A 13893-nucleotide genomic window follows, 5' to 3' on the forward strand; every position below is an offset into this window, starting at 1 on the left:
GCATTCAGTGGAAAAAGGGAAATAAAGGGGGGTAATCAATGTGGAAAATCATTTTATGTTCTGATGTACTGAAAGTACTTTGCAAGAGTTTTGGTTTAGAAAAAACACCATTTTCCATCAAAAAAGATTTGAATGAAAATTTTTGACCACAAGTTTATGATGATAATTGGATTAAGTGGTGTCAAACGGGGGAGGTAATAAAAGCCCACAGGCAAATATAAAAAAGGTGATCTTAACAGAGGTTTAGATGTTGTGGGAAGACATGAAAAACAGTAGGGTCAGAGGAGCAACAAGAGGGAAATCAGTGAGGGAATCTGCTCAAAATCTTGTGTGTCTGTACAGACCGGTGATCTGCTAGGTCACTCCAATCCTTGACTGCGGGAGCCAGCCTTACCCTGGTCTGCTGTAAGAACCCCCACTCCTGAGCTGTTCATGCACAGCCTCTAGCATGTAAGCTGCTCCATGTAAGTAAGTGAGCACTTCTGGCCAGCTGCTGCTTGGATTTTGCAACTGAATTATACTAACCAATATCTCCAGTCCCAGACACAACGCTAGGAACCTCTGTCTTGCAGGGTCCAGGTTATGTCTGCTGGATGCTGCAAGCTTATATGAGTGTGTCAATTTAACAAAGAAATTGATATGTACTAGGCTTGTTATATCCCAAGGGGAGTCTCTGACACGCTTCAAACCAAACACACTGCTTCAGGTAGAATAAACAAATTTATTACCTACAGAAGATAGATTTCAAGTGATTATAAGTCAATGCACATGTCAGATTTGGTCAAATGAAACAAAAGCAAAATGCTTTCTAAACTGATCTTAACACCTTCAGTGCCCTTACAAACTTAGATGCTTCTCACCACAGCTGGCTAGTTGCCCTTCAGCCAAGCTCTCCCCTTTGATCAGCTCTTCAGTCGCTTGGTGGTGGTGTCTGTAGATGGAGGTGGAAAAGAGAGAGAACATGGCAAGCGTCTCTCCCTTTTATCATGTTCTTTCTTCCCTCTTGGCTTTGCCCCCCCCTTCAGAGTCAGGTGAACATTACCTCATCATAGTCCCAAACTATCCAAGGGAAGGGGGGTGACTCACTTGAGAGTCCAACAGATCCTTTGTTGCTGCCTAGGCCAGTGTCCTTTGTTCCTGTGAGACTGGGCTGGGTTTGTCCCATATGTGCCCTGATGCGGTGTGAACTGTTCCTCTGCTCCTGGAGAGTTTTGCCTGGGCTTGTTTTAAGCCATGAGGACACATTGTCAGCTTCATAACTATATACATGAAATTCCAACCTATAACATTACTATAACAACAATGCTCAGTGCATCATGAGCCTTCCGAAGACACCCAACATGACAAACTTTGCATTGGATACCATGCAATCATATTATAAGGATGAACATGGGGGTGCAGGGTGTTCCCCTGAGGTACAGAGCATCACAGAAGGAAGAATAGGAAGAGACCAGTATGGCTCCATCAGAAGCTGTTTAATAACTGGAAAATCAGAAAGGAATCCTACAGGATGTGGAACTATGGACAAATTGCTAAGGAGGAGTACAAAAGAATAGCACAAACATGTAAGAACAAATCAGAAAGGGTAAAGCATAAAATGAGTTACACCTAGTAAGGACATCAAAGGCAATAAGAGGTTCTTTAAATACATTAGGAAAAAGAGAACGATGAAGGAAAGTGTAGATACTTTTTGAGGAAGGAGAGCTAGTAACTGATGACATCAAGAAAACTGAAGTGCTTAATGCCTATTTTGTTTCAGTCTTCACTTAAAAAGTTAATGGTGACTAGATACTCAACACAATTAATATTAACAACTAAGGGGAAACAATGCAAGCCAAAATAAGGAAAGAACATGTTAACGAATATTTAGATACGCTAGAGGTATTCAAGTTAGCAAGGCCTGATGAAATTCATCCTACTGTACTTAAGGAACTAAACTAGCTGAAGCAACCTTGGAACTGGTTGCACTTATCTTTGAGAACTCCTGGAAAAAGGGTGAGGTCCCAGAAGATTGGAGAAGAGCAAACTCAGTACATATCTTTAACAAAGGGAACAAAGAGGACCTGGGGAATTATAGACCAGTCAGCCTGACTTTGATACTATGACATTCCTCAGGCTGAAACCTGAACTGCTTACCTCTCCAGCCTGGGATGCCTTTTACACTGCATTGCTAGTGAACAGCAAACCTATCCAGGCTTTGATCACTCACAGCCGCTCGCATGCAAAGTCAGTCCCAGCTGAGGAGATGAATTCTGTGCCCAGCCACCCATGAATAGATACAAAGCACCACCCACATATCCCTCAGTCCCAGGCTTGCCCCCCCCCAGAAATGTGCATCTTGTACTGTTCAGTAGCCCACTGGACCGCAGAAGCTCATAAATTAGTCCATCATTCCAATAAAGTGTAATAAATGTGTACCAGCCTTGTTGTCTCAAGTGGAGTCTTCCCAAACACTTCAATCCAAATACATTTGTTTAGATAAAACAATAAATTTATTAACTAGAGAAAGATAGATGTTAAGTGATTTACAAGTGATAAGGCATAAAAATCATAGTTGGTTACAAAAGAAATAAAAAGATAAACATGCAAGCTATTTCCTAAACTTTACCAAGGCTAATATGTTTAAAAGTAAAAAGGTTTGCTCTCACCCAAAAGCTTCCAACAGTCTGTACTGGATGGAAAAAACCTCCAGGCCAGGACCACTCTCCCCCAGTTCAGTGATGCACCTTTGTCTTTCAAGAAATCTTGCTGCCATGAGTAGAGATGGGGGAGGTGAGGTGTCTAAAGGCATTTTCTCCCCTTCTTATATTCTGATCCTTTGTCCTGGAAAAGTCTTTGCTGGGTCATGGGGTCAGGCAGTTCCATGGAATATGTGAGCTGCCAACTGTCCTTCAGATGAATTGTAAATTTCTTGTTTACAATTCCCCTCTTGGTGAATATCCAATTAAGCAGATGATGGTCTTTTAGCACCTTGCTGGCATGCCAGTGTGCCTTTGTCTTTGAGAAAATGGTCTGATAACGTTACCTAGAACTACAACATATTTAGCTAACAATCATGGCAACATCCCACAATTTTATATGCAGTGATGTTACACACATTTCAGCAGGATAATAATATTCAGCAGATGTGCGTTTTTCAAATGATACCTCACAAGGCATACTTTGTACACAATATATCATAATCATATAATGGGGTGAACATGGGGCACAGTGTGTCACAGATACCTGGAAAGATACTGGAACAAATTATGAAACAATCAGTTGGTAAATCCCTGAAGGGATAGCCAGCATGGATTTGTCAATACAAATCATGCAAACCAACCTAATTTCCTTCTTTGACAGGATTACTGGCCTAGTGGATAGGGGGGAATCAGTAGATGTGATATATATCTAGATTTTAGTAAGACTTTTGACACAGTCCTGCATGGCAATTTCATAAGCAGACTAGGGAAATGTGGTGTAAATGAAATTACTGTAAGGTGGGTGCATAACTGGTTGAATGACCATACTCGGAAAGTAATTATCAATGGCTCATTGTCAAACTGAAAGGGAATATATAGTGGGTTCCTGTTTGCTCAGTCCTGGGTCTAGTGCTACTCAATATTTTCATTAATGATTTGGATAATAGAGTGGGGTGTATGCTTATAAGATTTGTAGATAACACCAAGTTGGGAGGGGTTGCCAAGTTTTAGGAGGACAGGATTAGAATTCAAAATGACCTTGACAAATTGGAGAATTGATCTGAATTCAACAAGATGAAATTCAGTAAAGATAAGGATAGTACTTTCCACTTAGAAAGGAAAAATCAGTTCAGTGGTGTGCAGGAGGCATGGGGGAGGAAGGAGGCAGGAAGAGGCGGAGGGAAAGGGAAGGGGCAGAGGCTTGGGGGAAGGGATGGAGTGGGGGTGAGGCCTGGGGTGGAGCGGGAGTTGAGCACCCCCTGGGAACTGTGAAAGTCAGCACCTCTGTTTTGAGGCCCCTTGCAGCTCCACATTTCTGAGAGTCTGTGGTAAACATAAAAGACAGCATAGGGTTGTTTCTGTTATCTTGTGTGCAGAAAGGTATGTTGTGTATATGCTGACAAAATATTAATATGAATGCTTGCTGGTACAAAGTGACTCTTTAAGAGTATGTTTACAGTACAGCTGACATGAGCTAGCATACTAAAAATATACAATGTGGAAGTTATGCCATGGGTGGCAATTTGGCTAGCGACTTGAGCTCAGATCCAGGTGGGCTTTGACTCATGTGGCTAACCCGAGGCTCTGCCTATGATGCAGCTAGGATTGCCACCTTTCAGGTACAAAAAAACCCAGGATATATGGGATGATCCTGAGTCCATAACACTGCACAGCTGGCATGATGTACTGAGCACCCTTACCCAGTGATGAGCTGCCAAAATATTAACAACCAGTTCCCTCCTCCTCACCCCACGAGGGGGTCATGCCCCCCCGGGACTCCTGCCCCATCCAACCCCCCATTTTCCTTGACAGCCCCCCCCCAGGACCGTGCCATATCCACCCCCCTTCCCTGTCTCCTGACTGCCCCCTGCCACCCCATCCAACCCCTTCTCTCATTCCTGATGGCACCCCGGGACCCCAACCCCATCCAACCACCCCTTCTCTCTGTCCCCTGACTGTCCCTGGAATCCCTACCTCTAACTGCCCCCCACCACCCCATCCAACCCCTGCTCCTTTCTGACTGCCCCCCCGGGACCCTTGCCCCCGTTCAATCCCCCTGTTCCCTGCCCTCTGACCGCTCCGACACTAATCCACCCCCCCCAACTCCCCTGCCCTCTATCCAACACCTCCTCCCTGCTCCCTTACCATGCTGCCTGGAGGTAGGGGCCCAGCTGGGCTGGGACTGGGGCTGGGACCAGAGCCACCCGGCCGAGTTCACGGCCGGACCCGGGGACTGGGCAGGAGCCGCGCCACCCGGTGAGGTTGGGGCCGGACCCGGGGGCCGGGCAGGAGCCGCCCGGCCGAGGTCGGGGCCAGACCCGGGGGCCGGGCAGGAGCTGTGCCACCTGGCGAGGTCGGGGCCGGGCAGGAGCCGCGCCGCACGGCCCCCTGGTCCGGCCGCGACCTCGCCAGGCAGCGCGGAGCCTGGAGCCCTCCTCCCGCCCCCGGCCCCAGCTCAAGCTCACCTGCAGGAAGCCGCTGCTTCCTTCTCAGCCCTCCCAGGCTTCCTGTGCGAACAGCTGATTCGCGGGAAGCTGGGAAGGGGGAGGAGAAGCCGGAGGAGCTTCAGAAGAGGAGGCAGAGGCGGAATGAGGTGAGCTGGGGCCGGGGGAAGGGTAGGGAGCTGCTAGAGCTTTTGTTAAATTTAAACGCCCTTTTGGAACTAGTTGTCCCTCGAGGGACAACCGGTTCTAAACGGGCTTCTAAATTTAACAACCGGTTCTCGCGAACCGGTGGGAACTGGCTGCAGCTCACCACTGCCCTTACCTATTTCATGGGATAGCCAGTAGTGTGTATTGAACACCCTGAAGGATTTCCTGGGACAGCTACCTCAAAAAAGGGACAATCCTGGGAAAACCCAGACAGGTGATAACCCTAGCCGCTGCAGCGACACTGCTGTTTTTAGAAGAGTTAGCACAAGTCTGTCTACCCAGGCTCCAAGCTGTATGTATGCTCCCAGACACAGTGTAGTCATATCTTTTGAAACCATCATCAACCGAGAATAGGGGAAATGAAGTGATTATATTTGTGAAAATTATTGGACAGAAAACAAAACCAAAATTATAGTATAAATCATAAGTTTTAGCATGCATAGAAGTTTAGTAGTACTAGTTTAAATATTTATATAATTTATTTTCTTTTTGTTCTTTTTTGTAGCCCAGACCAACTGGGAAAGGAAAATTATTGAAGACGACTGTAAAATTTTTGCCACAGTTGGCTCAGGTAATATTTTTGTAATTTTTTGTTTTGACAACTTTTTATTTTCAAATGTGCAGCAAAGCATGGGAGATCCCACAGAGAAAACTGGACCTCATTGCAATGTATACATTGGAAACAACAAGACTTTACATATATGTACAAGAAATATTAGGAAAACAATTAAACTAGTTAACTTAGATGAGCAGAAAATACTGAAAAGAATAAAAGCTACAGACGAAAGCTATAAAATAAATGTTATAAAAAAATGGAATATAATTCATTCTGTGTCTTCTATTTGGAGCATCCTTCAATCCTCAGCCCTTTCTCCAGGGAAAGGAAAGGGACTCTGGCTAGGAAGATTTCTTTCTCCCTTTTTACTTCCTTCTTGTGCTTTTTAACTACTTTCTCAGCTGATGGGATAATTAACCCCTTAGTTCATCAGCCCACAGCCTGATTAGGTAATTCGTCTTCTACCCTTCCATCAGAGCTTGTGGGGAATTAGCTATTGGCTATCAGTACTCTGTCACAGTATGTTTACGCTGTCTAGGAGATGTGATTTCCAGCATAGGTAGAGCGATTTGTGCTAGCTCACTCAAGCCAGCATGCTAAAAATAACAATGTGACCATTGCAGCACAGGCAGTGGCTTGGGCTACCTGCCTGAGTCCAAGCCCGCCTCACTCCCTGGCTCCAAGCTTGGGTGGCTAGCCTGGACCACTGCCCATGCTGCAATGTCCACAATGCTATTTTTATTGTGCTAACTCAAGGTGAGCTAGCATATCTGTCTATCTGCACTGGGAATCAAACCTCCCAGTTGCAGTGTAAATAAAGTTTATTGATTCTTGAATATTGCGGCCCCTTGAAAAGATAAGGGCAATGCTTTTGAGTAATTGTGGGGTCAGTGTAGTTAAGGCTGAGAAGCCATTTCCTTTACAAACATATTTCCAGGGACATTGGCCTGGGAATAATAAAAAAAAATATTCTAGGCTGAAGGAGCTGTTTAAATAAGTTATGATTAAAGAAAGGTAGCACTGGATTCTTGTAAGCAGTGTGAGATTTGCTAAGCTACTGATGGCTGAATATTGTACATTATGTTATCTTGCCATGGAGTTAGGACCCCCAAAAAGGGAAGACTTTTGTTTGTGTTAAAAAAGCAACAAAACAAAAACATTGAAGGGGATAGGTACTCTGGATCCCAAATCGTATTTTTTGGGGAGCAGCAGTTACATAAATTGGTTGTAGATTTCACCTGGGAGAAACTGTTGATATCTACCATACTCCACCAGAAAAAGATTCTATTAAACCTCTTTTTACCCCTGTTTTCTTAGCTTTTGCTTTTTTTTCTCCATAATAATCTCATCTTCATAAATGTCTGGCGTCTGTCTTAGTAGTGGGTATATACTGTACTGTTAACTTATTCCAGAAATTAGTAATAATTTATAATAGGCATAAACATAATATTTTATTCTGGGTTTCTGAATGATTAGCTCCTGTTTTTAGAGAAAAATAGGGAATTCAGTTTATTTTTGTGTTGCTTTGTTACCATTATTATATGTTATGGGTCTGCTGTTTTCTTTTGTAATTTATTGTGTTTTTAAGTGTGTGTCAAAGACATGTAGCTATCTCTTGTTATTGTTATTTTATAAAGCTAAAGAATGAAATATTTATTTCAGGTAAGCTCTAAGCCACAGTGGCAGCAAGGTTCTCCTTCATTTCATCTGAGAAAAGAACAGAAAGATGATGAGCCAGATCAGTTTATTGTCAAAAATGAGCTTTCACCTGGTAAGATTACCACTCAGTATTTAATGAAAAAAATAGTGTAAAATTGAGTTAATACAAGATTATAGAGTTAGGAGAATAGAATTTTATTCCCAGATTGCCGCAGTCTTCTTATATGATCTCGAGCAAGTCACAATCTTTATGTGCCTCATTTTTTTCCTTTGTAAAATGGGTACAATGATACTTACCTATCTTACAAACATGGTGCAGGTAAATTCATTAATGTTTGTAAAGTGCCATAATCACCTTGGATAAAGAATGCTGTAGAAGTGCAAAATATTGTTTATTATTTTATTAGTATTTTAGGTCTGGAAAAGTGATTTGCCTGTTTAGTACAACATTGTTCATTTAACATTTTCTTTATCGGAAAATAAATAGTTCCAGCTGCTAGCATATGATTGTACATTACCAAAAAGTCATTAGTTTAGGAAATGGAATGTTTGCCATAAAACTAGTCAAACAGCGAAGAGAATCCTTACAATATTTGCATATTTTAATATATTTCACTTAAAAGATTGTAATCAGTATAGTAGTCAGTGAAATGTTGCATACAGTCAATGGATGGAATTCGGGCCCCAATGAGATCAGTGGCAAAACTTCAGTTGACATCAGTGGAGCCAGAATTTCACCCAAAAACTACAAAAGAAATATAGTTAGAATATAGATTTACTTTAGCAGTTAACAGAAATGGGATTCTGTATCTATGATAGAAAAAAAAAAGACACAGGTCAAAAATACTTGGACCCATTCACAGGAAATAAAATTAAGAAATATTTTAAAATAGTAACTTTACAGATATTTAAATAGATTTTATATAAATATTCTTTAACCGTTTATACAGTACAAGCAGGTATTAGTTTTGCTTCATTAATTTTGCTGCAAATGATGTAGGGCATGATCCTGAAAGATGCTGAGAAATCTGAACTTTCATTGAAATAAATGTGAGTTGAGAACTCTCAGAATCTTTAGAGGGTACTCAGCACATTGCATGTTTGGGCTCATAGTATGCAACTTGCATATATATATTTCATGCAAGGACAATATTTGGAGGAGAGGAATAAGAGACGCAAGATACAGGACTCTACGGTTAATGAACCAGTTGCTGGAACATCAACTTCTAAAGCGAGGAGTAGCTATCATCCTAAAAAAGATCGTGAAAATTTCAGAAGTACTCTTGTTAACATCATCATGTGAGTTTTCTTGTGTTTGTATAAATGTATTTTTCTCTTTCAAAGTTGAAATGAAATTTAAAAAAATGTTAATATAACAAAAAGTTCAAGATTGCAAGACAGTAACAGATTATGTATATGAATGCAAAAAATGACCCCAGTTTAAGAAATAAAAACTACCAGGTAAGATGCTCTTCTGTACACTTCTCTTGATTCCTCTAAAATTGGGAGGATATATGAGTAATTTATGAACTGTGCAGACTGGGACTTAGCCATAGTATTCTTTTGGGGAATGAAAGGGCAGGTATTATAATTTAGATGAAGAGTAGATTTGGCAGCTGGAGTTTATCAGGTGATCAAAATCTTTAAGATTTGGGTTGGATTCAGCAGGGAATGTGTGATGGATTTGGGCTGCTTATTAGTTTTTCAGAAAGTGCTTGTTCACTCCTATTTGAAACATTATTTGAAGTGTGATAAAATAAACCAGAAATGCACATCCTGACATTTTTTATTGCTCATGTGACACTTTTTAAGCATAATTATTAGCTGAGCTCCACCTTAGTTTCATAACTTGGACAGAAAGCTGTGATTGTGGACACTGGTATTATTAAAACAATGAGGAGTCCAGTGGCACCACTCCATGCATCTGAAGAAGTGGGTTTTTTACCCACGAAAGCTTATGCCCAAATAAATCTGTTAGTCTTTAAGGTGCCATCAGACACCTCGTTGTTTTTCTGGATACAGACTACACGGCTACCCCCTGCTACTGATTAGTAAACTGCATTTAGAATATTCCCAGTTGACTAACTGAAGACACACTTGTTATTTTATAATACAGCAAGGAGTGATATCCAGGAGTGTCTGGAAAATGTCTGTATATCAGCGGTTCGTGAATCTGGAAGATTTTTAAATTTGTTTTGTCATTTTTATTTTCTAATGAGAAATGATTTTCCAAAAAAAGATAATTTCTAAGTTATTTTAGTGTAAGGATGTGTCACTAAAATTAAAATGGATCTTTAAAATATTTTAAAGTTATTTAAAAATCTTAGTAAGATACCCTGAAGCTTGTGCTACTCCAAAATCTTTTCTTTCTTGGGTAACTACCTCAACCTTTACAATGCCCTGAAGATGTTTATAAAAAACATGTTTTGTGTTTTGTTTCTTAAATATTTAGCAGTTTGGAGAGAGTTTCCTGGGTCATTGACCATTTTTTATCTGGCTGCATAGATGCAGAAGTGCCTACAGCATGACTGACAACATTTTATTGCCATAAATGAACTATTATTATATGGTAAACTGTGGAATAAAACTATCCTTCTGATAAACCAATCCCCCAAATGAAAAGAACTGGTTTGATAAATCCTGTTACTTAATATAATCTGGAAATTTTGTAAACTAAATATATTATAAATATTAGTTTTTCTAACTAAATATATTCTTCATTATGTGTTTCTGCTGCTAAGGTGAGTATGAGATGGACTATTTCACAGTCGAATACTGGTACGAAAATATTGACAAATTCAATAAAACAGAAAGCCAAAATCTAATCCTGTAGTTTAGCATAAAGCAAACAAACAAACAAAAATGTATGGGTTAGAATTTACTAACTGTAAATATAAAAAAATTTGACTAGCATAGTGCAATTATAATAACAAAGTTGTGGCAATGTTGGATAATTAGGGACATATCTCCTCTTGAGGCGCTTTCTTGTTTTCTTTAATATTGTCAACTAATTGCAATGGACTAATTTAAATGACTTGTTAGAATATATTTAACATTCTCATAAGTATAAGTCCATTTTTTCACAAACCATGGGTTTGAGTCTGCCAACTTTACCTACATGAATAGTCCTTGCTAATATGACTAGTCCCTTGATTTGAAAGAAATTACTAAATAAAGATACCTTAACATCTTAACTGATATTCTAGAAGTATTTCCTGCTTAAATCTTAAAATTAGATTTGTTTTCAAACTATGGTCAATAGGCACAACAGTTCCCTACGCACATTAAAGGCAGAATTGAGCACTATACCTGTGAAACCTTAAAGAAAAGGTGTTTAGTAAACTATTCCGTTGTCTGGAAAAATATTTGGGTCCATACAGAATTCTTGATTATACTTATGATTCAGTTGGTGGCAGGCATCATTCTTTTGACCACTGCTGAGATGAGATATGATATGGTATCTTTTAGAGATGCCAATACAGTTTGTCTGAAGAACATAGTACTGACACAAGGTGGGTGAGGTACTATCTTTTATTGGACCAACTTCTGTTGGTGACAGAGACACAAAGCTTGTCTCTGTCACCAACAGAAGTTGGTCCAATAAAATATATTACCTCTAATATTCTGAGACCAGCATGGCTACAACAACACTGCATAATGCATATTATGTCATTTTTGTTTTGTTAGGCAGCAAGACTTTACTCTGCAACAGCCTGTTTCACTAGATGAAACCCAGTCTCCAAGAACGGGTTCTCCCACGCCCATAGAGAAAGACATTTTGGTAATTAAGACAGTGTTGTTTGCAGTATTATTATAAATGATTGCTTTTTAATTCACTGCAATAGTGACAAGGTGACTAATATTCTGAATTTGTATGGTGGTAGGCACTTTAGTTTTATTTTGGCATACAGTACAGAGGTTTTATTGTTGAGAATTTAGAATAGCTATTTTTTTTAATAATTTGGTCACAAATCCTCTACATTGAAGTCAATTTTAGTTTGCTCTTTTGTTTTGTTTGTAAGTGGCCATATTATTTTTAGCAATGAAAGTATGTGTATGATGGAAAACCTGCAGGCAGTAGCATGCTGAGAGAGTTGACCTTCCTTACTGTTTCACTACTAGAAAGTTAAAAAGACACTGCTTTTTGGATACCCTGACTAATATCTGTGAGGGATATAAAGGGGAGTTGCCATGGGGGAAACGAGTTTGAGACACAAGTATGTATGTAAGAACGTGCATCTACTCAGACCAAGCAATGTGTTCTATCCTCAAAAGTTATTCCTACTTTTAGCAGGAATAGAATTCACAAGGGGACTATATTTTGGGTTTGTTTCAGTTAGAAAATATTATATGTCATTTCTGCTTTTGTAACATAAAAACATGCCTATTTGTGGAGAAATTATGCCGCTTTCCTTCCTTTGGCCAGAATTAGGTACTGATTTATTACTATACCTATTTATATGACTTAAACCACTGACAGCCTGTCCTATGTGTTTATAGATCATCTAATTACCATATTACCTAATTGCTAAAATCTCGATTTTAAAGATCACAGCAAAGAGTTTTATTATGAAGAACTTTGTTCTCTGGTTAATTTAGATGGTAAATTAATTTTTTTTAATCTGCTAAAATAGATCTTTGTTTTTTTTCTTCTCCCCTTTAATGATTGGCATTCCAAACAGAGTCCAACAGCTCTTTTCCCCTGTGATATTGGTAAATTATATTCCGCAATAACTGTCTCTCCTATCAGTCTGCACAGATCTGTATTTTCTCCCACTCTATTCCTACTCCCTCTTCTTCCATTATTTGGACTTTATTCACCCCCTCCCAGAATAACCCTTGTGAAGGGAGAAAATGCTTCCCAAATATACCAACCTTTAAAGGCCACGCTGAAGGGGTGGGCATCATGGGCTTCAAACCACATGGAGACAGAGAATCGATAGGAAAACCTAAGTGCATCCTTACTGATCTTAGGAGCTTCTTCAGAAAGGGCTAGCCACTCTGCTGGTCTCTGGACCTCTGTGAAGGAACAAATCGCTGGAGCACCATTCTACCACTTGTGCCTTTGCATTTTCCACTCCCTAATCCCCTCTCCAAGAAGGATGAAAGTGTAGAGCAGTAGTTAATGTTGCAAGAAGAAGAATTAACTTACATGGATATCCTGAACATCTAACAGTTTTCTAGAGAAGTATACATTGCAGTGGCTGCTGCTTATTCCTGCTGATCTACTGTAAGCCTAAAATGCTTCTTGAAACCCCATAGAATTCTAACCCTCTGATTGTACCACAGCGGGGTTTCTGCAGAGTGGGTGGAACATATGGTGGAACTACGACAGCTGCCTTCTACAAATTAGGTCTGTTTTCTACTCGGATTTCTGCTATTAGCCTTTTACCAGGGCCATGGAGCAGAGTATATAGCATTTTGTCCTTTGTTCCTGCCTTCACTGCTTAGTATTCCTTTTTCCAGCCTCTCTATAATTATACTTTTACCTCATATCTGCAGCCTGATTAGCTTGTCTGTTTCAAAATTTATTAAAAAAATAAATGTTATCCTGCTTCATGCCATGAGGCAGTTTTTGTAATACAAAATAAAACTGACACGCCTGTTGGACTATGAGGAAACTAAGTGTTGGTGAAATCCGCATCCGTGGCTTTCCTTTGAAGATTAAAAACTGCATTTTCCTTTTTTGCAGCATGGTGGATGGCTTTGAATTTCACCAGTGCTTCCCCTTCAGTCTGACCCATCTGTCTGTTTTATCTTGTAGTAGAAAACTACTTATAATTAGTTCCATCCTAACTTGCTTAACTTTTTAAAGACAAAATGAAACAACAAGCTAATCAGATTTTACAAATGGACTAGTAAAACCCAAATAAAAAGAAGAAAACATGTACTGGATAGAAAATATATATAACTTTAATCTGTGTTTCTAACAGTTATTTAAAAATCATTAGGAATTTGTTGCATGTTTTAAAACAAATTAATTCAAAATATCACTTTTAAAATGTGCATGTTATGATTATATTTTCTTTTCTCATGAGAACATATTAGGAAATTGATCAGATAGAGGACTCTAAGTTGCATCTGCAATTTAGTGATGCAATTGTCTGATTGATATGTACAACTGTGGGTTTGTGGGCCCAAGAGATGTATATGCTAATTATATGAGAATAATGTTGGCACCCACAGTAGAAAATCTTAATCTCAAAAATCAGCTTTAAACCAAATAAACAAGCAAATTCAAAGTTAAGGTTTATATTCCATCTCTGACTCCTCTTCCTGTGTCTACACAGTTTTCAGCATGGTTGTTATATATTGGCAAAGGACTGGTTTACGTGGCAAATTACTG

At 39.6% G+C, this 13893-nt stretch overlaps 1 protein-coding gene across 2 annotated transcripts in view; it reads left to right on the forward strand.

Moving 5' to 3' along the window:
- Positions 1 to 13893, forward strand: part of DNAH7 (dynein axonemal heavy chain 7) — a 223295-nt gene that overhangs the window by 5410 nt on the left and 203992 nt on the right. For both annotated transcript variants that reach the window (XM_039493846.1, XM_039493847.1), the window contains exons 2-5: positions 5838 to 5903; positions 7551 to 7659; positions 8693 to 8846; positions 11235 to 11328. In XM_039493846.1, the coding sequence (XP_039349780.1) occupies positions 5838 to 5903; positions 7551 to 7659; positions 8693 to 8846; positions 11235 to 11328 (423 nt within the window). The remainder of the gene's footprint in view (positions 1 to 5837; positions 5904 to 7550; positions 7660 to 8692; positions 8847 to 11234; positions 11329 to 13893) is intronic.

Source organism: Mauremys reevesii, linkage group 11 (assembly GCF_016161935.1).
Source record: "Mauremys reevesii isolate NIE-2019 linkage group 11, ASM1616193v1, whole genome shotgun sequence".
Taxonomy (NCBI): Eukaryota; Metazoa; Chordata; order Testudines; family Geoemydidae; genus Mauremys; species Mauremys reevesii.